General features: G+C 42.7%; 1 protein-coding gene and 2 long non-coding RNA genes across 6 annotated transcripts in view; 1 reads left to right on the top strand and 2 right to left on the bottom strand.

Moving 5' to 3' along the window:
- The window catches only part of LOC148665512 (uncharacterized), a 29,805-nt gene extending 8,172 nt beyond the window's left edge, over positions 1-21,633 (bottom strand). The window contains exons 1-6 of the mRNA XM_088632892.1: positions 21,498-21,633; positions 21,047-21,127; positions 20,503-20,574; positions 19,820-19,906; positions 19,273-19,359; positions 18,859-18,945 (exon numbers count right to left, since the gene is read on the bottom strand). Of these exons, the coding sequence (XP_088489018.1) occupies positions 18,859-18,945; positions 19,273-19,359; positions 19,820-19,906; positions 20,503-20,574; positions 21,047-21,127; positions 21,498-21,633 (550 nt within the window). The remainder of the gene's footprint in view (positions 1-18,858; positions 18,946-19,272; positions 19,360-19,819; positions 19,907-20,502; positions 20,575-21,046; positions 21,128-21,497) is intronic.
- LOC148665514 (uncharacterized) lies at positions 9,261-11,134 on the bottom strand. Its single transcript, XR_015936901.1, has 3 exons — positions 10,996-11,134; positions 10,797-10,883; positions 9,261-10,319 (listed from the first exon to the last, which is right to left on the bottom strand). It is a non-coding gene; the product is annotated as an uncharacterized LOC148665514 (long non-coding RNA).
- On the top strand, positions 10,616-14,212 carry LOC148665513 (uncharacterized). Of its 4 annotated transcripts, none has more exons than XR_015936890.1 (4): positions 10,616-10,750; positions 12,652-12,752; positions 12,839-12,952; positions 13,058-13,639. It is a non-coding gene; the product is annotated as an uncharacterized LOC148665513 (long non-coding RNA). The 4 variants fall into 4 exon arrangements; XR_015936889.1 differs by lacking the exon at positions 10,616-10,750 and adding an exon at positions 11,276-11,355; XR_015936888.1 differs by lacking the exons at positions 10,616-10,750; positions 13,058-13,639 and adding an exon at positions 13,653-14,212 and having other exon boundaries at positions 11,393-12,752.
- Positions 21,634-26,595: the final 4,962 nt, after the last annotated feature.

Below are 26,595 nucleotides of genomic sequence, written 5' to 3'. Positions count from 1 at the left end.
GACGGTTTCTGTTACATCTTAATGTGTATAGACATGCTGTCTAAATACGCTTGGGCCGTGCCACTGAAAACCAAGACTGGTGGGGCCGTGACAGGCGCTTTCCGAAATATACTGCAAGAGGGGCGTGCTCCTAAAAAGCTACAAACGGACGAGGGTAAAGAATTTCTTAACAGGACCTTCCATAATTTTCTCAAACGTGAGAATATTGAACATTTTGTTACGGCCAGCGATGTGAAGGCTAGTGTGGTCGAGAGGTTTAACAGAACTATTAAAACAAAAATGTGGAGGTACCTGACACACAAAAACACCTTTCGTTATATCGACGTCCTTTCAGATCTTATTTACGCTTATAACCATAGTTACCACACGACTATTAAACGAACCCCGGCTTCTGTTACGCCCGACAACTCCCTTGAGGTGTGGAGAACGGTCTATGACGCGCACTTTAAGAGAAAACCGTCAAAGTTTTCATTTAATGTGGGTGATCGCGTGCGGGTGTCCAAAATAAAGGGAGTGTTTGAGAAGGGATATGAACAGACCTTCACAGATGAAATTTTCATTGTCAAAGAGCGGTCCGCGGCTCTGAGACCCTATTACAAACTGCAGGACTACGCAGGCGACGATATTAAGGGTTCCTTCTATGCCGAAGAGCTACAGAAGATAAACCCGGATGTTGAGAACGTCTACCGCATCCAAACGATTTTAGCAAACAGGGGTCGTGGCAAAAACAAACAGCTTTTGGTAAAGTGGCGTGGCTGGAGCGATAAATTCAATAGTTGGGTGAAGGCTTCTGAGGTCCGAGACATATAAAGGTGGTGAAAAATGAACCCCAATGGTTTCTATGTGACGCTGGCCAGTAATTCATCCTCAAAGATGTTTCCAAAGAACACTAACGCCTGCTTCACAGAGCATCTGGCAAAGGCGATTGACCTGGACGGGGGCTGGGAAGTGGGCCTGGTCGAACTACACTATCCGAATACACTAAATACTTTTGATGAAGACGAAGTTTTTCTGTTCATCAGCGAGGAGCTCAAGACTATCTGGACCTGTACCTTACCGAGAGGGTACTACGGCAACATCGAGCAGCTCTTGCATGAAATGAAACGGGCTGCTGAAAAATCCAAGTTAACGGCTGTAAGTCTTAAATACAACCCCATTAGCCGGTCGGTAAGAATTGTTAGTGATAAACGGTTTGTTATGCAGCTGCGTAATCGCCTAGCGCGGATGTTGGGTTTCAATTCGGGTGTCGCGGGTGTAAAATCACCGCACCCCGTCGATATGACTGGCGGATTTAACACCATGTATATATACACCGATATCATAGAACACCAGTTAGTAGGCGACGTCTACGCACCGCTTTTGCGTTGTGTGCCCTTCAGAGGCGTGGATGGTGAATTCGTCACAGTATTGTATGACAAACCCCATTACGTGCCGGTGAGCATCGACCATTTTAACAACATCACTATTGAAATAAAGACGGATCAAAACGAACACGTGTCATTTGCATTTGGAAAGGTCATCGTCAAGCTGCATTTCAGACCTGTGAAAGCGTCAAACATCTAAAAGGATGACGGTCATCAAGAGCTACGGGGATCCTTCTCTGTATACGCACTACTACAAACAACAGGCTGGTTATGGATTACCAGGATTTTCAGGGCTACCGGTTCAGTACGGCGCTGGTATCGGGGGTATTTTCAGAGCGCTATTTAGAAATAGCGTGCCTTTTCTGAAACGCGGGTTTGAAATAGCTAAGCCGCACATGGCATCGGCAGCTAAAAACATCGCCAAAGACGTGGTCGGCAACGTTACAAGCGCGGTCATGTCTAAGGTGGCTGCACATCAGCAGGAAGGTTCGGGTCTCGCATACATCCGCAGGGGTGTCAGTAGAAAAAGACAGACGTCATCATCCCACCGTCGGGGGCCGCCGAAACCTGATAAAAGAACGGCTAAGCGCAGACAGGCAACTCATAGAAGCTTCAGGTCGACCAAGAAGAGCGTGACACACCGCAATCAATGCGACACGAAAAGAGACATATTTTAAACATGGCTTTTGATCACGGCTGGTCTGCAGAATGCGCCAAGTCGGAGCTGGACATATTTCAATTAGCACCTACCCAAACAAGCGTCGAGAAAAGTTTTTACATAGAAGTTCCACCCCTCACGGCCCTCACGGAAAACGCACCTCTGGAGTTCTACGTCGCAGGCAACGGTGAAGATTATTTAGATTTAAACAACACGCTGCTCTATTTGACCTGTAAAATAACGGAAGCAGACGGTCGGGACATTGATGCGGCAGCCCGTGTGAGCCTGGTGAACTACCCCATCGCTGCCATCTTCAGCCAGGTTGACATCACCGTAGGAGACCGATTGATCAGCCAGAGCAACAACTGCTATCCTTACAAAGCCTTTATTGAGTCGGTCCTGAACTACAGTGACGCAGTATTCAACAGGTCTCTTTTACAAAGACACAGCCGGGGAACACGAGTCCACAATTTTGGATGGTCCCAATCAGGGGTTCCGAAAAAGAGCATCATACACGGCGCAAAGCCGAAAACTGGAGCTCCTGGGTCACATTCACGCCAACCTGTTTTTTCAGGACAAACTACTACTGAATGGCGTAGACCTGAAAATATAACTGACGCGAAACAGAGATGCTTTCTGCTTAATGAACAACGCCGGAGAACACAAACTGAGCGTACTCTCTGCATCTTTGTTTGTGAAAAGAGTCAGAGTGTCACCCGGGGTCAGACTGGGACACGCCGAAGCACTCCTGATGGCCAACGCTAAATACCCCATAGACCGCGTACAGATGAAAGTCTTCAGCCTGCCAGCAGGGAGCCGTGTGTGTAACCAAGAAAACCTCTTTCTCGGGCAGTTACCCAAAGTGGTCATTTTGGGGTTTGTGGACAACGCGGCATTCAGCGGCAGTTTTACCCAAAACCCCTTCAATTTTAAACACTACAACGTTAACTTTCTGGCTCTCTACGCGGACGGGGAACAAATCCCCACTAAACCGCTTCAACCAGACTTCCAGAATGGACATTGCGTCCGTGAATATTTTAATCTGGTGGAAACAGCTGGGAAGCGTCTGAAAGACAAACCAGTTCTGGTGGACCGCGAGGAGTACGCGCGCGGTTACACATTGTTCGCTTTCAACCTCAGCCCCGACGACGAGTGCACAGGACATTATTCACTTATCAAAACGGGTAATCTGAGAGCTGAAATACGCTTCGCGACCCCGCTACCCACTACAGTTAACATGGTTGTGTACGCGCTGTTCGACAACGTGATAGACCTGGATATGAGACGTCAAGTCATTTACGACTTCAGCTAAAAAGCACTGGGAGACCACACAACCTGCACATAAAGATGAACACCAAACAGCTGGAAGACATTCTAACCCGAGACCGCTACACCCGAGACAGTTTTCTAGGCGTGTTCCCCAGTGATGCCCTACCGAGCGAGAGACTGGCGCGGCGCCCTCTGAGTTTAATAGTTAATACTCACCCACACGACCGCCCCGGTGAACACTGGCTGGCTATTTACTTACCCGACGACGAGGGCGCAGAATTTTTCGACTCCTACGGATTTTCACCCGAAGCCTTTTTCTTTCCCAAGAACATTATTGATTTCTTAAACAGAAATGCTAACTCCATATTTTACAATAACAGACAATTGCAAGATTCTTTTGCAGTGACCTGCGGTCTACACTGCGTCTTTTTTCTATACCATAGATGTAAAGGTTTATCTTTTAGAAACATTTTAGAACTTTATTCTACGGATGCAATCCAGAATGACCGCATGGTGGAAATGTTTCTGAAAAACCGACGTCGTGTGAGACGGAGACCCCTGTACCCTTTCAAGCCCTTTGAAAATACGAATGTTCAATTATGCGGGTGTTTACGACAATTTAAAACATGTCATAAATGTTAATCGATCGTCTAAAATAAAAATGAAATCGAACCATTTCGACGTCTGTGTGGTTATTATTAAAAAAGAACACAAAACATGAATGAAAATCAACACAATATTTTTATTATACATTCGCTGTTACGGCGCTCAAGCTTTTTTTAATACACGTTACAGACAAACCATTTTTAAACATATTGCGCACGCTTTTTAATATACATTTCAAGTCATTTAACACAAACACACAGACCCAGAGAAAAAAATGCTACAAAGACAGCCATGTGGGTCTAGGTATTAATGATCGTCTCCTTTCAGCGGTTATCTTAGAGACCGGGTCGACCGTCGACAACTCTACCGGTTGTTTTAAAGTTTTGGCCGACACGGCACACCCCGGCGGGGCAGCCTTGAGTTTTTCAAGTAGCTCTCGGTTACCAGCATTGGCTAGCAAGGTGCCCGGCACGTTGATTTCAGCCATAGCCTCCATGAACACATCCCAACCTTTTGGCTTCTTACCGCCAGCAACTGCTTGCTGCTGCGTGAGAGCCCTGACAAGATCAATCATGTGAGAGCCCTCAACGGGTGCCCCCTTGTACACAAATTCCCCCTTTTCATTCCAGGCTATTAGTGGTTCATTGCGGGCCATGGTCTTTAACAATATCTCGGCATTTCTCCGGAACCTCTGAGACACGCTGTCCAAAATATACCCAAAGTCAGCCTCGCTCGATGACGGCGGTTGTGCGAACGTACGTGATAGTTCGGTGGGTGCATTTTCCGGTAGTACAACGGTTAAAGTCCCCTTTTCGGAAGTCTCCTGGCGTACTAATGTCAAATACCGTTGCAACACCTGTCTGTACAATTTCACTTTTTCATATTCGGCCAGATGCGCGTTCTGCAGAATGTCACGCATTTCATCATCCAGCCGACGGGCGGTTATTTTTCTTACATCGCTTTCGAACCCAGACCGCTCTCGGAGTCGATCGAGCTGTTTCTGAGGTACCAGGTACATTTTTTCAGCGTGCTCCATTATCGACGTTGTAGAAGCCCCGTAATCAGTGGTACTGCAATACTCAACAGGGCCCCGATAAAACCACCGGACTGGTTCACCAAGAGTCTCTTTTTTTTAAGAGAAAGACCCTTTCGACTCAAAGTCTTTATAAGCTTACGCTTTCTCTTCAGGGTCCCAAACTGCTTAGCAGATAACGGTATGTTCCCTTTCAAGGTATTCAAGGCGATTTCAGCTATGGCCTGTACAAGATCATTTGTAGCCCCGCAGAGAATAGCTTTCCGCTGTTTGGGGGTGGCTTTTACCAGAAAATTTAAGAGAGTCAGGTTTCTCCGAACGCGTGAAGACATGACGACGCCCCGAACGTGTTTTTTCGACTGAGTCGGTGGTTGTGAGATCACCGACTTTTAGATTTTTTAAACACATAAGCCGTGGGTACATCTGGGGGGAAAAGACCTGTTCGCAAGCGATAGTCATCTGGGGTGTCGGCATTTAAATCCACCAACAAGTAACCGAAAGGTTTTTTAGTAGCGTCATCGAACGCTTCCAAAAAAATTGGGCTTTACCGGGGTACATCTGCCGGGACAGGGTTGTAATCTGTAGTTTATTTCTAGGGTTTTTAAACAGCACCATGTACTTTGTATTTAACGCGATGGTTCTACTTTTCCGGCCTTGACAAAACACATTTTGGACGATATACATGATGCTGAGGTTTCGGTGGTGTACGTATTTGGTAAAAGCTTTTTCTATCTCATTATTTTCACACGCAGACTCCATCAAATCATCCACTATAATCAAATTTACTCTACCCAGCGGCAGTAGCTGGTCGTTGGAAAACGACGTCGGTAGTCCTTCTATAAACTGAATGTATGGAAATTTCACAAGCAACTCGTCGTATAGAGGTTGCCAGCAGCTGTAACACCAGACTATGTTTTCGGGTTTACGAGTCATAACGGTATCACCGCTCTCCAAGAGCTGTTTTATAAAATAACTTTTACCGCAATTCGAGGGTCCGGACAAAATGCACGAAAAAGGGTGTTTTAACCTGACATCGATCGTGTTAGTATCCGTAGGGCAACGATGTCAAATTTTCTTGCAGCACCCACTTGTCGTACACCACCTTCTGGGTTTTCTTTAAGGTCCGGGTCTCAATGCGCCAATCCTTTTTAACACGCACGATCATCGGCTGTTGAATAGAAATGTGTTTAAATTCCCGGCACTCTGCATAAGGGTTAACGCCATAGTCAAAAACCAAGTCCCGCAGACTCTCAAAGTTAACTTTTTCACAATTGTTCACATTGAGCGTAATGCCTTTTACCTTTAAACAGGCTTTCCCTCCAGACAGTTTGTACCCGTACGACTTGGGTCCTGTTGACACAAACTCGGTGATGTGTTGACCAGCATCGATTTCGCTGGTCAGCTCACCCAAGTAGTCGCCCAGTTCCGGATTCCACTCACCCTCCCGGCTCACAAAGATAACAGAATCTGTGTCATGGTAGAGACAACGGCCTTGCAAAGCATTTAGCAGATTGTATAACTCCAAGCGGGCATAGGCGGTTGTAAAGCTAGGGATGAAAATGTTAGTGTTTGAATGGCCCGTATAGTGGTGTTTAGTGTGTTTCCACGTAACACAGGCTGTGTTTTCATCGATAAACTCGCAGGCTGACACCTCATGATATGGCGTAAATAAGTACCTGAACAATTCATCGGGGTTTCTCACAATGGTGGTCTGTGGTAAATTGTCTCTTTGCCCATACTTGCCCCACAAACTGTTCAAGGCAATTTTTGAAAGCTGTCTTTTGGCCGGATTCTTTTTAATGTTGCCGGGGTCCAGCCGGACACCCTCTTTTTCATAATATTCGCCGATATATCTTTGTTGTTTCGCAACATCTGTACACCACTCTGGAAACCCCGAAGCTTCCTGCTTCCCTTTCAGATGCAGTTTGATGTAGTCGGTAAAAAGATCGTGTGAGGCCTTTTCGAAATGCCAAATTTCGTAAATTTTACACACTCTATACCCCAGGTCTAAGGCCTTCTGTAATTCGGGGGTGCACCAGACACCAGTCAAGGCGCGATCTTCATCACCGTGCTCACAGGGGGTGGTCTGTTTTGTTTCAGCACACGTACGACACAACGTGAAAAACAGTTTTTTGTCAATTTTGGTTGGAAGAACTGGAAAGTACAAACGTCTGGGTGGGTAAACTTTCACCTTCGCTAAACCGAAATACCGTTTTAAATCTTCAAAGTTGTTATATATTATTCGGGAGTGGCCCAGTGGGTATTTTTTAGTTTTGTTCACAAACGGATACAGACTGGTGAAATCATAGTAATGAATTTTTTCACCCGGCTGCGCTGTGTAATGCAAACAAATCGCATTTGTTCTCCCCCCAAAAAGCGACTCGCGAGGTTGCAGAGGCTCTGGTAATTGTGCGGCTGTTAGAAATTTAGCCAAACCCCCATTTTTAACAAGCGTGTCTCTGAACTCGTGCTCCCACAAAACACGCACTTTAAAACCTCTCATTTTGAGAAAATTAATTTTCACCATCGTCTTTCTGTACAACCAACCAAAAGTAGTGTTTGTCAGCTGATTAAAATCGTTTTCACAATAACAAACGCTACAACCGTGAAAAAAACAACCGTTGAACTCAAAGGCTGTCGGCACGCCGTCAATTACAGCATAACCATCCAGAAAATATGGGCCAACCTTGAACTCACCGGCCGTGGTTAACGCGTGTTGGATTTTAACGGCTCTGTGTGTTCGATGTACATAAGCCATTGAATGCTGGGTGTAGAAAATCGCTTTTGCTGGCGGTGGTAATTGTCATGGGGTAGCAACGCAATCGTCTCTTCCTGTAAAAACATAAGTCTGAACATGGCCATGCAGACACTAGCGATGGTCACAAACTGAAAGGGGTCGATGCAGACAACGCAGGCGGCCCCTGACTCAGTCACGCGTGTCTGTCTGGTCATATTCATGACCTCGTCCCGAAACCTGATACAGCCTTCTCTTAGAACTGCCACATCCAACTGGCAGTAACGTTTCAACTCTCTCTGTAAGTTAAACACACTTCCCCGGCATTCTTCATACCAAACCAAAAACTCTGCTTTCTCGCTCGGCAGCATGTAGTTAACGCCGTAAAGTTCAGGCGGAGGCATCGGTCCGACATAATTTTGGTTTTCTGCAGTGTTCATCAAGTGTGGAAAATGACCCTTACACCCGGGGAACCCCATGGCGGCCGGCAGTTTGCTTAATTTCATAGGCAGAAAGTTTAAAGAATCGATAAATCGGATGTTCAGAGCTTTTACGGTCATACACATTATCTTACCACCCTGATTAATTAGTTCAACGTCCATCTTTTCAGCTAACAACTGCCTGATCACTAGGTAATTGTCATATCCCTTGCCATTGTGCGATATGAACGTATGGTTTTTGAAACGTCTATCGATAAATTTACACACAAAATCCTTTAGACAAGTTTCACCATAAAATTCCCAGCTGCGTTTATTGTCAATATGAAGGGCGTGGACGTAATTTGGTATGTGGGTCCCCGTTTCCTGCATGCATTCAAAGTCGAAAAAAATGTACTTGTTTGAAATTTTGGGGTTGTCCAAAGGCGGTATGTAGCACAAATGTGTGTCCGGGGTGTCGATCACGTTGTTACAACGCGAGCACAGTTTCTCTTTACATTTGTGACTTGCGAGGTTATAAACCCCACATTTCTCACAAAAGACACTGCGCTCACACTTACTCACACCCGTTGCATTCCGCAAGTGTCTCGCCAAACACTGTGAGCTACGACAAAAGACCTTACAGGCCGGGCAATTCTGAATTTCAGCATCAATTTCGCAACACAGGTTTTACAAGCTTTAACACAGGCGTGTGCGTTCTTGTGGCTATACGCTGCGTGGCAGTTAGTGCAAAAATACGCCGCCCCCACAAAAGCTTTAATATTTAAAACCCCATAAAAATGCTCTTCATGCAGTAGAACAAAAAGTATTTTAGAATTTGGTGGTGTGGGTCCCGTTGTAAAATATTTCCAATCACCCTGGTCGTGGTACAAAATTTTAATAACCACCTTTAAATGTTTTTCAAAAGCGGTAATGTCTGACAAACTAATTTTCCGATTCTCTGGAAAACCCAACTCTTTGTGCATTCGTTTAGCGCCCTGTAACATTTCCCCGTCGGTACAACCCTCATTCAACAAACCGTACACACTCCCGGCTAAACACAGATTACCGCCCGTGTAATGTAAGTCGATAAGGTGCGCTTTTTTCTGCGCAATTACCCGGCTGTACAGAACGGATTTAAATCTTCAGCGGGCACCCCCCTGCATATTCCTAACTATCGTCACCACTAAGCGGAGGGTGTCATCGGTGAGAACCTCTGTGTGGCTCTGTAAGAGGTCCGAGATGTGGCTTAAAAAATCGGCCGCATTTAATTCTCCGGGGTGTCTCCTGGGTGAGAACAAGGGTTTGTTAAAACCACCCGCTGTCAAACGCAGCTGTACAAAATCATTCGCCCCGATGTTTGGAGAAAGTTCATCCAATATTCTCTGGACTGCACCATGCACAGCGTCTATAGCCTGTACATACGAGGTTATTCTGTCGAGATTAACAAAACGAAATTCTTCATGGTGCTCTGTTGCTCTAAAATTATTATAAGACCTGTTATAACGACGTATACACTCCAGGAAAACCATGGGGTCTCTATTCACCCCGGCACCGCCACCAACCTGATTCAGATCGTTCAGTACAACCGGTTCTGGGTTACCACCATCCTGTTCTGCCACAACAACCTCGGGCCTTAAGTTATTTTCTACCACTGCATTTTCATTGCGTGGCTCGGGCGACCCTTGGGAAATCTGATGCCTCGCTCTGAATCTTTGACAACGCAACAAACATGCTTTTGCCAGTTTAATTCTTGTATTTATGTACAAAAGCTTGCGGTTGGCAAGCGGTTGGTCTTTTAAGCACTTTTTAGACCGCATGTTTAGTCATTTATCACCGGGGATTTGCACCGATGAAGCATGAAATAGCATCAACAGGTTCTGAAATCCAGAGGTTAGATCGGCATCCTCTTTAGAAATTATATCTAAGAGGTTAGCGGTGAAAACCTGGATCAGTTTTGGAAACAAGGTCTGTACACCGGCTAAAACCGCTCTTAGACGCTCTAAAGCTCGTTTTTTGGTCACCTCACTAGTGATCGCCGTTGTTAGTGTCTGTGTAATACCGCGCACGGAATCTAGCACATCACCCAACACCAAGTCTTTAGGCGCGTTATTATTTCGCTCCGCAGGCTTGACACGTCTGGCTTTGGTCGACGTCTTAACAGTCGTCTCGGATGCAGTCACCACCTTGGGTTCCGACGTTTCCACCGCATTTGTTTCACCGCGCGTCGATACAGATGCTGTGTGAAAAAATAAGACTTTTTATTACCACGCCAATGCTCCACATCTCAAAATCTGAAAACAACACTGTGATAAAAATAAAAGGCTTTTCAACACAACAATCAATGAAATCTAAACTGTCAAAGTCAGAAAACTACGATAACTATGATAAAAACGCCACGCATATGGTGCATCCTTACACAAAGGGCTGTGGGTGAATGGAGCAAGTTACCCGGCCATGTTGTTACACCGGTTTCCTTGACGTCGGTGGTGGCGCTACTGGGTCAAGCGGCGTGCTAACGGCCTGTAGACCCTCGCACACACCAGTCGCTTTTAACTTTAAAAGCTAGGCAGTTTTAAAATAAGGTTTTTTAACACCCCCAAACAGAAAACTCCGCGAAGTAGGATCTTTCAGCGAATTAACATCCTAACAAAAGAAGTAACGTTTACCGTAAGTGGATCATAACACATCTTGACCACGCTTAAATTATATTAACCTTTGCTTGTTGGTTTCAGCCGTTTTGAGCTCGATGCCCCAGTTAACTTGTTGGCGCGCCGCAGTTTATTTTTTGAAGGTCCGGGGTCTGCACGGAGTGGGAAAATACCATTAGTGAAAAATATAGAAAAACGGTATGTATTTTTATTATAGACACGTTTAAATGACCAGGTTAAAAGAATGTTTTATATAATACCAACCTCTTCTCTCAGGCGCTCTGATAATATCCACCGCACCGTCTGGTATGATGTGAACATCGGCCTGTGTCACCACAAGGTTTTGGGTTGGTAATGCAAACCCCAAACGGGGTTTTTTAAATGTGTAGCGACTTGTCCCCTCGCCCGCGTCTGTGGAATAGACACATACGCGTTTTGGTGCGGCGTATATACCCCTGTGTCTTTAAGACTCACATGGGCGTAAAGCGTTATTCAAAACATTGTCGTAATTACTCACCGGTGTTGTGCTGCGCCGTAACTGGTCTTTTTACACCCGTGGTTTTCGGGGCTATTGGAAATGAATGGATACACACAGTCACGACCACATTACGGCCCCAATCCCCGGTAATTCCATTATATTCATTCAATATTACCTAGTATACAAATATTATACAACGTTTTGTAACTATAGCTAACACGAGACATGCACCGCGACGTTGTAATTGTCTCACAATAAGCCAGATATACATACCGCTGAAATTCGTGGAATCCGCGGCTTCGTCTATCAAGTCGAACAGTTCTAATTCTGTAAACAGACTATCTTCAGACTGTTGCAATTGATCGGCGTGGTCCATTCTGACGAGTTAGGCGATAACGTGAGACTGTAGGAATTGGAATGCAGCTAAAACTTCGCCTGTTAAACCGCTGGTACTTATACTCAAGCCGCTAAACATTCTCTTCTAAGAAACACACATGGTCCCCCCATAAAACCATTAATCTTAGGTATCGTTGGGGGGTGCACGTACTGGTCTGTAGAAATTATTTTAAGAAACATTTTAGAAAACGTTTTAGACCGTTATAATGTTAAAATCTATATTATTTTAAGACATACAACGGTGTCTAAAATTTCATAGCTGTTAAAACGTGGTGAAAACGTACCGCGATGTCTTTGTTTGATTCACCAACAGACCGCTAAGAATATTATCAAGCAAAATGTTTTTTATTATGTATCTTTATTCTTTATAGGGACGTGTTCACAAACCAAGCTTGACGTTTTGAGGTTTTATTTTTCCGCGCTGCGCTGTTAAGAACATTTTTGCGTGAAATACATGTGGTGCTTGTAAATTAGAAAACTTTACATGAATTTAAAATGTTTGTAAACTTTCACTGGTGTCAATTTTAGCACCCCCTTGGCATTCCGGAGCCTGTAACCCCCCCCACTCGGCATTCCGGAGCCTGTAACTAACCCCTCCCCACACCCCGTCTCCAATATCATCACAAATCATCTCTACCGGGAAACAATTTTAAAACTTTAAGAACAATCCGTTACAGTCTGTAGAACAACACCCCACCATTTGTTGTCTGTTAACACCTTAAAGACTTTTATGCTGGCGCTGTGTGGAAATTTATCCCAAACTTTCGAAAAAGCTGTCGCGAATGTGTTATTAAAAATAAACTGTGTCTTATTACGTTATTTTAAAAACTTTAAGACCAACCCTGCGTGTTCAAAATTTATTTTCGGGTGAAACACATCATTTGTGTTTGCGTTGTGTGTTTATACTTTAAAACTTATAAACTGATATGCGAATACTTTTCGCTCTCGATAAATCGGGGGGGGTCATCACAACCAATTGTAAAATGTCTTGTAATGTAGGCGTGTTACACCATTGGCGCATATTCTTAAACGCTCCGACCTGACAGGGTCGCAGTGCGTGCTTGGAGCTGTCAGACACCACAGAGCTGCTGAGATGGCTTCTTTGTGTGGAGAAACAACGGGGTCCGCTACTCTACAAAGTGAAGAGGTAGGCGGCTAAAATATTTTTCGGCTCGTGGAATTGTTGTATCGGTGCTTAGCGTATGTCATTTTAATACTTGGTCTTCTTTTTAGCAAAACCCGAACCCACCCTCTGAACCCTGTGACAGCGGCGGGGGTGTGAGTTGAGCTGGGGTACCAGATGTTGAAGAACAGCCGGGTGCTAGCGATGATACCACGCTACAAATGGTAAATATTAACGAAAAACCTTAGCTCAAAAGTGTAAATGCTCGGTATTTTAGGTGCAAAGCATGTCTATTTTGTTAAGCCTTCCTTTTCTTTTTCCTTTAATAGAATAAAGAGGATGTGGACGGGTCAATCTTCAGCCTACCGACACATGTGAATGTCTCGTGTCTATGCTTGTGTGTTCGCCCAAATGTTAATAAAGCTGATGCCCCTGTCCCTAATGAACCCGATGTTATGCCCCAGATTGTGAAAGCAGTAGTTTATTGCATCTTCAAACACTGTTTAAAGGGGGTCCTGGTTGATGACTGCCCGGCCTGTTTGATTGACCATCCTGGGCAGCGGGGCCACACATGTCTGTCTGTCGGCTACACAGATGGGTTTGAAGATGTGACGTTTGCCGCTTTAGAAATTTATAAGTCTCTCAGTTTAGCCCGAAATTTTATCGGTTGTTCTGTACACCGCCCGGTGTCTGGGTTCGTACACCATTACAAATGACACTGAGCGGGGCATAAAACAGTTGCTAAAAAATATAATTGAGGACCACTCCCCATACGAGCATGTACACGCCACCCTTGAACAGCTGGATGAAAAATTAGTAGACGTGACTTTTGATGTGTTGCAAAAGAAACACTATTCTTATTTTTACAGACGCAAAAAAAAGATCTATGTAAAATGTGAATACAGATTTCACTCTGTTTTACAGACCCGAGTGTGCCATCGACCGAAGAATGAAGAATTTCGAATGTATACGTCTGAATTCTTACTAAGAGTGCTTTACACACTTCTCTCTACAAAGCTTGATATGCAAAACAAAGAGTCGAATGCTAATGTCCTTAAATTTGTTAAAGAGATAGATGCGTATGTCGAGAACTTGAGTGAAATTATTACAGATCTGATGTTTTCAGATCAGAAAAGGAAGCCTGGGGGGTTCTACAGTGTGTATTCCAAAATACAGCGTGTTTTGCACAGAACCTGTGGTAACACTATCCCGCTGGTTACACAGGCAAATATTTTTGCCCTGCTCGATCGGATCGCCCAGTGTGGTTCGCATGGCTTTAGACACGGTGAGCGGAAGGGGGTTATGAATGCTTTTTCAGATGCCTCTAAGTTTCTCAGCAGTGTGGGGGTGGTGGTTACGCGTACCGAACTAATTTTCCGCACCAACATTTAATTGTTGAATGCAAACAGGAGCCGGTAATGCATGTGTGCTGCGTTGTTTCACTGTTTGAAAACCCCTGTTGAAATAAAGCGGTTCACATTTCACATACTTGCAAACTGGAGTCTGTAACTTGTGTAAAAAGTGCTGCTGCGCTGTTTCTGTGTTTGAAACCCCACTGTTGAAATAAAGCGGTTCACATTTCACCTGGTGTTTGCCCTGCGATTTCTTTCCGTGAGACTTTACGCAGACAGTGTGTGTGTGTGCTTGCACCCCGGCTGTTTTGGAGACACGGCTTCTGCAGCATATAAGCAACCACGGCCCAAGCGTATTTAGACAGCATGTCTATACACATTAAGATGTAACAGAAACCGTCGTTGAACGCGTGGTGTTCTCTCATATCCACCAAGTCGGCCTGCCACTGCCAGTCCATTTCGGACACCAGCGTCCTGTTTCTCTTAAAACGTACACGCGCCGGCTTGTGCAGCGTATAAGCAGCCTGGCTGGACAGCCACTCGACCACCCGGCCGCGGCTGGCGCCGCGCACACCCCGGGATCTCGCGGCCCGCAACAGACCCCCTGCGCCGCCGTAACTGCCCGATTTCCTAGGGTTATAATAGAGCGCACTCAACCCCGCGGCAGACATGCTCCCCATTCCAAACCAATACACACTCGCACACACCCAGGGATGCACCGGCTGGGGGCTTTGGGACCCCGAGGCGCCGGGGCGACCGACCGGTGTGGGGTTCCGACCCACACCATTGGCTCCTGAGGGGGCGGGACATGCACAAATAACAACACGCCATTGGATGGCTGGGGGGCGGGACAACCAAACACCGCAGACGACCATTGGATGGAAAAGGGGGCGTGGTACCTGTCAAAAGTTTAACGAAAGGTGTCGCTTTATACTACTCAGGCTAATGCAACATAAATTGATACAGTATCTTTGTCTTCTAAGTATCTTAATAAATTTTCAGCATAGCTTTCTACCCGTCAAGATTTATATTTCTTGGGATTTTGGGATCAAACGTGGAAGGATGAGATTGTAATCGTTTTTATTTGTCAAATACGTGATTGTATTTCTGAATGTTATGTGACACCTACAGTAGTTCACTGCTTTAAATACATCGAATTAAGAAAGTTATGTGTAGCACTTGTGTAACCAGGGAAAATCTGATCATGTTTCTCTATAACAATAATAAAAAACTTTGTTTTACATATTGCCTTTAAAAGTGGCATCTCAAAGCAATACAGTAGATCGAAAAACAGTTAAAAGGGACCAAATTAAATACCAGACAATCACAAACGCGTTTTCAATAAAATTATTTTATTCATTCAGCAGAGAGTGAGAGGGACATCCAGCAGAGAGAGACACACACACCAGTTTTCATTGACAAAATTGTTTTTTTTCAATTCCTCTTGTCTAACAGGAATGTTTTGTTTGTGGACAGACTGTTAGACTAGAGGAAAAGAGCGCCATTAATCGTGTATCTAAGGAAAATTGCAGTATACCTTTGTTCATGCACATCATTATACAGTATCTCATTTTGTATTTCGATAAAAAAAATAGTTTGCCCAGCCACTATTGTTGTTATTGTTACATTATAATTTGGGTGTCTCCTCTTGCCAGAAAGCTCTAAATTGCAACGTAAATTGCAAAAATGCACTTGGAATCTGTCCAAGCCCTCATATGAAAATTATTTAAACTGCGACACTGATCATTCATCTCTATATAAACTTTATTTTATATAGCTTTTTAAGCGAATAGGTAATTAGATTGCTCATAAACCTAATCGCTTTTTCTACATAAACACAGCGTGATTGCTCTCTGAAAATGCTTTTCCTTTATATTTAGGCTCAGATTTCAACTATAGATCGTATTATTATAAACTTTCTTGGAAAAATGTATTTTATGTAAACCATGTTTGCTATTAATTCATTTAGGGCTAAAATACGTTCATTGTCTTCCAATCGAGTCAAGTTGACATTGGAAGCTTGCCACTCCCGGACTGTTACACCAATGCATTAGCATGTTAAAGCGATTCCATTTAGGAGCCCAGCTACCAGTTATCTGTACTTCCTACTTTGAAAATACCTGTGAAACCAGTTTAATTCGTCACAGCCAGCACTCCGGCAGAGAGGGGGTTGTACTCGTAAAGTAGAAGCAGGCGAGATTTCCAGCGAAAGACACCTCCCCCCCCCCCTCAAAAACCCAGTAAGCAGTAATGCTTTAAGTTGAAAATCGAGGTAGATTTTGAGAATGATAAAGAGGATAAACTGGGATGGGAGGAGGGTTTGGTTTTGCATAGGGGCGGGATTATGATAATTGGAGGAATTTGCGAGAGTATAATTTGATTTTGTATTGTGGTCGTTATCTATGTTTTTGGTTGGTATTATGTTTATATGGTTGTTTTTGTTGGTTGGTTGTTATTATGGTTATTAATAATACGATCTATAGTTGAAATCTGAGCCTAAATAAAAAGAAAAAGCAAGTGATTAGGTTTATGAGCAATCTAATTACTTATTCGTTTAAAATGCTATATAAAATAAAGTTTATTATAAATTTGCTAGACAGAGCGGTGAACATTATTATGCATAAGACAAAGATAACGAAATCTGTGTACACTGTAAGGTTTTTACTTCTTAAACTTTTAAAATACATGTTTCGAACAGAAAGAAATCCTCTTCCTGGTACAGTACTGTATGTATAGCAAACCAGCATGTCTTTTTTCTCCAATCAGAGGGGTGTCAGATGGTGTCAGCCAATCATCATTCTGAAGCCCTACCATAATCTCTGGTATGGGGAGACCCCAGAATTCTGTCCCATAGTTTAGACAGATGATAGATACTTTTATCGATCCCGTGAGGGAAATAAAGTAAATCATTTTCATTTTAGGAAATTATTAAACGCTCGGTTAAAAGCAAAGGAGATTGTCTGTTATAGTGGACATAAAAACAAGAGTTCGCTGGCATTATATCCTAGAAGACACAGACCAGGAGAATGCCCGCAGCGTAAAACAAAATGCCAGATGAACTGGGCGTTTGCCCAGCGTAGTTATAGTGGACATAAAAACAAGAGTTCGCTGGCATTATATAATTATACGAATTACACGAATATAATTATATCTTATTAATTTCTTGAGATACGCGATTCTTTTAATACAGTCTTTGCTGTGCTCTAGAGGATCCTTGTGATATTTTGAGCTCTTGGTGAATGATAATTGTCGCAGTTTAAATCATTTTCGTAGTTAGAAATTATGAAAAGCCCTGTTAAAGGCAAGGAAGTTTTTATGCCCGTTGAAGTAAAACAAAAAGCCTGACAAAGTATGGCTTGGACAGATTCCAAGTGCTTGTACAAATGTGCTAAAGAAATTATACTTTGAGTATACAGCTTGTCCAAAGTCATCCATTATTAATACTATTAGTAATATCTTCAGTAAAGTCTTTGATGCATAAATATTTCTGATAAAGGTAGGTTGTGTACTTTTGTCCAACTGAGCAATCTTGCTTTCATAAAATATACCAACATTTTAATGACTGATGATTAACATGCTGTAATACACAGTTCAAAATTAAAGGCTCAAATGCTGTACATGAGAGGTTAAGCTCCCCCTGGCGGTTTTACAAGGTGACGCCGGATAGTTTCCGGCAGAGCGTCAAATGACGCGCGATTAACCACGTGACACCACGTGACACTGCATGATACCGCGTGATACCGCGACACGCTCACCGGGGTATGCCGCAAAATACCTCACCCATTTTGAATGGCTGCATCTGTAGGTGGGCTTCAATGAGACTCTGATTTATGGGATCTAACAGCTTTTGTCAGGAACAGTTCTTTCCGGGCCCTATGCGGACGATCCGGAAGGTGAAGAAACAATAGGGAAAAATATCATGCAGGAGTGGGTCAGGAGACAGGGGGGCGTGTCCAAGGTGAGCAGGTGTCCAGGGGAAGTTAGTCCAGGGCGAACAATCCAAGCATAAATCCAAAAGGGAAATCTAATACGGGAGGCAGAGTCCAAGACCAGGGGATCCATCCAAAGTAAGTTAAAACCAGAACCGGGTCGGGACCGGCGGGGCAGGGAATCAGGAACAGGAAACTAAAAGCATAATGGAGCCAGATGCAGCAGGACCCCAGGCTTTCACAAAACAGGATTCAATGAGAAGCCTCTTGTAGTATTCTCAAGTGCGCGTTTCCAAGCCTTTTGACTGATCTCCTGTTACGAATCTTCTGCTTACGCCTCTTGACCTCGCCTTCTGGATTTTGACTTTTGGATTGTTTTTGGATATCTCTCGTTACTGGACCCTTTGCTTCCCTTATCGACCCAGCCTTTGGATTTCGTCTTTCGGATCGTCTCTTTGCTACTTGCATTCTGTGGGATTCCGGTCACGCATAAGGATCCTCTAATTCTACCTATAGGTTTCTTGACAGCTTTATTGGCTAATATTGATCTCTGCAGTTGGATTACTCGGGATAATCCCCATCCCTGAACTACCTCACCCACACTGAGCCCCCTGTCTGTAGCCCCCTTTCCCTGAAGTGGGGTCTCCCTCACTGTCCCCCACATCACTGTATCCAGAGGGTGTCTCATCAGAGAGGAGTCTCCCTGTAAACAGAAGAGCAGGTCCAATAAGAGACCTCTTCTCTTCCAGTTAGTGTTTATTTTCTGGTGTGAAATTAGTCTGAGACTCATTTCTAATGACAAAGGCTTATGCAGGCTGGTACTACTGAGTCTTATTTATAATAACTCACCTGACACAGTGTCTGGACTTTGGGGCACAGTGATGGCATCATCATAGCAATCTGGGGCCTCTTCTTCCACAGAGGACATCAGGTCTCCTGAACCACAAAGACAGTTTTACTGTCTCACATCAGATTTTAAATACAGACAATTAGGGAACTTCAGTATATATTACATTTCAAACTAATTCTAGTTCTTTTATTATTTATTGAGATGGAAACAGTGCAGCCTGTATCAGGACAGATGGCACAATGCTGTGAACCCTTGTGAAATATATGAAGAGGAGCTGGACACCAGCAGCAGAATAACCCAGAGAATACTTCAGACTCAGTGTGATGTGCTGTGCAGTGCACAGAGGGAGAGAAAGAGAGACTCACTGGGTTTGGTGCAAGGTTTCTCTTTGGGACTGAAATGAAATAACCCACCTGACAACGTATCTAGGCTCAAGGGCACAGTTACAGCATCATCATAGTAATCTGGGATCTCTTTTGTCACAGGGTACATCAGCTCATCTGAAGAACACAGAGCACAGATTCACTGTCACACATCAGAACACTGACTCATGCTGGAGTTCCTCAGAACCCACTGATTAACTGAACATCTTGCTAGAACTAAAACATCAGACTTTAAATACAGGAGATCAAGGAACCTGATTTCCACTATTATTCACTTCTGTAATTAATTTAAAACTATGCCTAGATTTTGAACAGTGAATGATGGCTGTATTTGGACAGAGAGAGAGGTGTTGTGCGCACTGTGAGATATCAGAAAGGGAGCCGGACAGCACAATAACACAGACTGAGTATGCAGGGCTGAGATCACACAGATAGAGTCAGATTCAAATAACGGGTGCAGAATAACACACAGACTTAGTAATCAGAGGCTGTGTTCAAACTAAGAGAGAGTAGAGAGAGTCAGACTCACTGGGATGGGTGCAGAGTTTCCCCATTGCACTGGACTAAAATAACCCACCTGACAAAGCATCTGGACTCTGAAGTATAGTTATAGCATCATCATAGTACTGTGGGGCCTCTTCTTTCACAGAGGACATCAACTCTCCTGAATCACACAGATAGACAAAGAATTTACACTTTAGGACTCTGACTTACTTAACCACAGTGCTGCAATAACTTTAGTCTTTCATAACACTTTGATGTTCATGTGAACTAAAAAGTACTGTAACTAAAACTTGTTTTTTATTTGGTTATTGTAAAGTGCAATTTTAAATTCTTTGTAGTGTATAATTAAGGAAAGACTCCAGGGTTGTTGATTTAACATTTACTTTGAAAGACAATTTCTACTGCATAGCATACTACTCCCCAGTCATCATACTGGGACACTTCTACTGAACTTTGGACTCGAGGCTCCATCTCCTGCTCAATCAACACTATTAGAGAAGCATCTTGACTTTCCCTTAAATGTCTCCATCCCAGTATTGACCAGGTCTAGTTTTGCTCAGCCTCTGTGATCTGCTGAGGCAACACCAAAGAGCAGAAGTTATAAGCTATCAAACACATGTGGTTATACAGTATTTGAAAGATTCAGGATTTTCTACAGGAGTTCCCTATATGACACCCTGGTTTGAGATGAGAGTGAGTACTGGACTGAAGATCCCCCATTCCCATACTGGCACCTGTGACTCCACCCCCTCTTACCTGGTACTGGGTCTCCCTCACTGTCCTCCATGTCATTGTATCCAGAGGGCAACTTGGCAGAGAGGAATGTCTCTGTGAACAGAAGGACACATCAGTTAAACTCACAGTCAGACTGCAGCCGCACTGTTCTGTTTACTTTTCCCACTGGGAGTTTGGGACTGATAATGCAGGTCAGGAGCTATTTTTGCTCACTGTAAGCAAACTAAAATCTCATATCAGCATGACATGAGGTCATGGCTGTACTTTACATGCTGTACTGGGTTTTTCCTGACTCTTTCCTCTGCTCGTTTCAAGAGCGTGGCTATAGAATTACTAGTGTGAGAGATGTGTGACTGAGAGGAAGGAGCAGCAAGAGACTCAGCACCTCAAAACTGAATTGTTTAATTAATTTAATTAATTTACATCTAGAATTGAGTAGTTTGTGATATTGAGGTGATTGTCCTCTGCATATGCAGTATGTGTCTGTATTTGACAGTCTTTGCTATGAAGGGCTATACAGACCCTCTGCTGGGACCAATCATGTCTTAAGACTCTGTCCACTCACCTATCCTGGGAGCACTGTAGGTTCCCTCTCTGGCCAGTTTGTACTCTATTTCCTCATAAAGAGCTTCATGCCCCCTTGTAGCTGTATTTGTGTTCAAGAACAGATATTTACCTTCCTGCTTTTAATTTTATCTTCTGTAATGTGGCTGATTAAGTGGAAGGACACTGAACCACCATCTAAAAGTTGTGCTTATAACTCTAAGTAAAATTTTATTTATGTTTCTTTTTTACAATTTTGTAAATAGAAATATTTTTTTCTTCTGTGGTGATTTTAGGTTTAACGAGTTTTTCTAGTGCAGGAATTGCTTCTGACTGTTCTAGAGTGTTCAGTACCTAATTTATCCATTTAATCTCAAAATTTGCTTTAATAATACAATGTTGTATTTTCTATCCACAGTTTTGATTAGTTCTATTTCCAGGATAAACATGGTTCAGGTTTGTTATTTCTCTACCTTTCCTCAGCTTCCTGTTCTGGATCAGCTGCCCCACTAACAGTAACAGCAGCACGAAGAACAGAGCCCCCAACAGCAGGAGGACCTCTGCAGTGACAGACAGGCCTGCTGGGAGCTGATGATCCAGGATGAGCATGATATGTTCAGAGCCAGGTTTTCAGCATGGATTAAATAACCTTGGCCTGGCACTGTCTCACAGGTGGTGTTAGTTTGTGCCTCAAAAGAAACAATGAGGTGGTGACATCCTCTGCCAGTGACACACTGAGCTTCACACAGCAGGAAGGAGAAACAAGCCCAGCATCTACAGTGAGAACCTGAAGCAGCACAATAATTTAACAATGAGGATAAATCAATTACAAAATAAGGAAAAATAAATTAACTATTTTATGTGCTTGATCTCACTCCTGGATTGACTGTTGCCTTTGGCAAATGCGAAGAAGAAAAAATTGAGTATTAATTTATTTCCTTTGTTAAGGCTTTCAGATACATTTTAAAGGCAAATAAACCTGACAGGGTCTGACAGGGTAAGCCTCTCAAGAGCATTGATGGATTCTGGCCAGTGTCATTCAGCTAAAGTATAATAAAGACGGCAGCGTATTTTAGGTCAAATTAGTGTTCACTTTCATTAACCTGCTCAGTCAGATTAAATATAGAGGTAATACTGATAAAATGAAAACAAAAGCAAAGATGAACTACCATTTAGATAATGCTATTACCCAGAGATGTCAAGGCCTTTGAAACCAAGACTCCCTCACCTACACAGACAACCCCAGCATTTTCCTTGTGTCCACAGTTGGCCTCATTCAGAGGAAAGTGCCAGCAGTCACATAGGTGGTGCTCACTGACTGCCCCTGCAGTTCACCTTATATGGCCAGATGGTGCCACTGCCTTTTCCGAATTCAGCATTTCCAACTGCTTTCATTGCATCCCCACAGCCCAGTTGTCTGCAGACCACCTGGGCATCCTGCAAGTCCCAGGAGTCATCACAGACTGTCCCCCAGGAGCCCTTACACCACAGCTCGACCCGGCCAGAGCAGTTAGTGCCTCCAGCCAGGCGCAGAGGCAGCGGGACTGAAAGACAACAGAGAGGTTATTGAGTGTCCTTGGCTCAGTGACTGTAGAAGAGAGCAGGGCTGTGGTGCGATTGACAGTTTTACTGGGTGAACTGACCTGAGCATTGCTCCAGATTAGGTAAATCTGGACATGGCCTTGGAGTTCTTTGGCTTGTGAAGAAAAAAAGTATCAATAAATGAAAAAAAATGGATTCCAAAGAAGCTTAACTCAATTTAATCTGTTTAATAAATAAACTTTGCTTAAACATAATTTGGCTACTGGTATGGTATATTATATACATGTTTTACACTTGCAGGAAGTATAGGATACAACTAATATTTCTGAAAAATAATGCGAAGTGCATACATGTATAATATTTCAAAACAAACAAAAATAAAATTTTGTTCGTCTTAGTATTGATCATTAACATAATAGAACTTGTGTTTTTTAAACTTTAAAAAACTAGAAGTCAGAAATTTTAAAAAAGTTAATAAATTCAAGAACTGCAAAAGATATGGCCAGATGAGTGGCTGCTTGGCTGCTTCCAATACAACTAAAAGTGGCCTGTGAAGGAAGATTTCAGAAATAAAAATATTCAAGTCCAGAGAAACTGGAAACAGGGACATGACATTCTGGAAAAAAAAATTGAAGAGATACCTCTCTCTTTGATTATATGTTCCTGTAATTTGCACCTGTTTCATATGAAATGACTATTTTCTATATTTTACTTTGTTAGAACATTTTGTATCCTTGGTTTAATACATGGTGCCTTTCAGTTATCAAGTGTGGAACTGTGGTCAATTGGTCTTGTAGCGAAAAGTTAACTTAATGTGTAGATTTCAATTAACCCATGCATAGTCCTAAAAAACATCTTTAAATGCAATATTTGAAATGCCACCCTTGGAATACATCACTATAACTGACAGGGCATCTGAGGATAGCACTGATATAAATTGATAAACATTACATTATTTTAAAATAAAATACTTGTTTCAGTATACTGCTTGACACCTGACACATTTAAATGCCTGCATCAACATGTTAGCTTAATGTCATATAAAGCATATACAGTATTGACGTACTGTCTTTGGAATCCATTATTATGATTGACAAGGGCTGCTATCAAAGTGATGTGTGATTGTTAAATAAAACAAAATTACAAAGTAACAGATATCAGACACGGTTTTAAATTATGGAAAAAGTCCACAAACCTACTGTGGAAAGCAAGAAGAAGCCTTATTCAACTTTGATCCCCCTGACTATCACTTAACATTTATTTTTGGATGTTTAACGACAATAAAAACTTTGAACTACTATCAGTGTTACACCAAACAATTACAAAAGCATTAAAATTAGAATTATTTTACCTGAACAGGTGATCTTAGCGGCTTCAGTGCTCCAGCAGTCATTCTGACCCCAGGGTGAAAAGGGACACTGCCACAGCGTGGAATCGTGCTTTCGACACTGAACGTTATCCAGCCACCGAGGGCCAGCACGGAGCCTGGACACCGTCTCTTTAAACTTAACCTTGTCTCCACAGCCCAGCTGCTAACAGATGATTACAGCTGTAGTGTCTGTCATGTCGTTGGCACAGACGCTGCCCCAGGTGCCATTCTAGTAAACCTCTGCCTGGCCTGAGCAGCTTCCAGACAGCCTGAGCGTCTTGAACTCTGTTTAGGACATGGGATACTAAGAACAAGAAATTGCACAAAACCAAATAAATACCTTAATGTCTTTTCCTACAGCACATCCGCTGTCTGGGTTGGAAATACTCTCAAACCCCCAAAATACCCAGTGCCTGTCCATTACTAGACTGGATTTCCAAGGCTGGGAATCCAAGGCTGTCAAAGTCCCTAGTGGTGTGTTTTAGTCTAATGAGTTAAATGAAGAAAAAAAGCTACCTTCAGACACTATTGTTAACTGCATTAAGTAGATTGAAAGATATGAATGTCTAGAGCATTTAAACAACATAAAAGGAATGAACATAAGACACAACAACACAACGTCATTAGCATGTAAACTCCTTAGACAATGGTAGATTTTCGATGGAAATATTATGGTGTCAAAAGGGCTAGTTATTATAATATGCCACTGAGTTAAAGAATGTATATATACACTCATACCCCGGTATCCAAACCTTATTTGTTCCTGAAAATCTGTTCAGAAGGCAGGAGATTATAAATTGAAAATAAAAATTCCATTATTTATTATGGGGAAAATCCCACCCCATTCCAAACTGAAGACATGTTCTCTCTAAAACCACCCTAAACATATAATACTATACAGACTTTTATAGCAAGCTTAGTGAACAACACGGTTCTACTCAAATAAGCAAACAATAGCTGTAAAAAAATTAATGATATCATATTCACATTTTTCATTCTTTCGTTATAGATCCTTATCCAAGCGATTGGCTAGAAGAATGTGTATACTGTTGTTGACTATTACGCTAAATAATCTTTTTCTCTTCCTTAAGACCCTATAATGAACTGCAACTACAAAACAAACACAAAAATAGTTTGAAAATGAAAGCACTGTGATTGAAAATGAACACACAGTGAGTTAAGACTGTAATTGTAAACAAAGCACTGCTGCTTCACGGTGTCCTTAACCACAGTGTCTTGCACCCACACAGAAACAAACAGCTGTCTGTTGACACTTAATTCAAATGTTCACAGAAGGTTCTTAGCCAAAATCAGTCAGTTTTGAGGTCTGCATTAGCAAAATTTAGTTCTTGCCACGCCTTCATCCCACCACATTCTCACACGGAAGCGTATTCGCACTAATCACACTCCAGCCCTGAGCACTTCTGCCAAACAGCCAATTACGACACTCCATCAATCAGTGCGCCTTCTTCCTCGCACAATACTTAAACCCTCCAGAAGCTCCTGTTCATTGTTTGGTTTTGGTTGTTTGTTCACCTACCTTGCCTTTGATTCTCTTTTCCTTCTTGCTCTTTGTTACTTACCTCAGAACTCACTTTTAACTCACTACTGTCTTGCCCCTTTGGATTTGGAAGCCTACTTTTATCTGCCTTCTTGACTACGACCTCAGCTTTGCCCTTCTCTGGATTGGAAACCTTCTCTCCTGCCTTTGCCTTTTCCTACGATCCTTGGAACCCAACTCGGACGTCTCCTCTTGCCTAGCCCCCTAAGGTACCGCATAGGGTCCATCCTCCCGTTTCTTCAGCGGGTCAATCCTGACAGTTCTTATTACAAATTAGAAGGTCCAAATTTTTCATGTTTGGATAAGCAAAAAATCATATACCAAACATTCTTATACCAAGGTATGAAAATATGTACATTGACACCTGAAGAAGGCTCCATTGTCAAAACATTGTTTTTTCTTCTCTTTTCAGTATGAAACAAACATTTACTTGTCCCTGTATGTGTGTGTGTGTATATATATATAACTTGTCATATCCAGAGGTAATATTTTTAAGTAACTTGTGTAACAATTGCCCTACAGTTATGGCAGATTCAATATTGGCAGGAACCTCTACTGAATACATCTATAATAATATTGCTCTGAAACTCCAAAAAATATACAAAAGTAAAGAATTATAATTGAGTCCAATATAGATTTTCTTATTTGGAAAAATCCAAATGATGTCCCTGCCCAAGATTTTTATTACAAAAACTCATGACTAAATTAACACTGCAGATAACGGTGAACAGGTGACACCAATTATAACCCAGTTTGTTGTCGTGGTAATTATTTAACCTTTAAATGTTGTTGATGTGATTTACTGCTTCTCTGGCAAGAACACAAATACAGGATGCACACATTCTCTGGTAAATTCAGCAGATGCTGTCTTATTGTCTCACTTGAGCCTTGGTCTTCCAGCTAGCAGTTATATTGTTTCTGCTTGATATAATGTAGTTGCTGTCAGATTGGTACAGAAAAGAAACTTTCTTTATCAGTTACATCACCGATACAATTTGTTCTTTGAAACTCCATTTTTTATTAGTACCTGAACACACTACTGTCACGTCCTCATTGTGTCCACAGTTGTGCTGTCCTCACCCTGCTGAGGGACACTCCC

The sequence above is a fragment of the Lepisosteus platostomus genome, chromosome 5, assembly GCF_059453375.1.
Source record: "Lepisosteus platostomus isolate fLepPlt1 chromosome 5, fLepPlt1.hap1, whole genome shotgun sequence".
NCBI lineage: Eukaryota > Metazoa > Chordata > Actinopteri > Semionotiformes > Lepisosteidae > Lepisosteus > Lepisosteus platostomus.
Note: the sequence above shows the minus strand (reverse complement) of the source record. Positions and strands in the feature narration are given on the sequence as shown.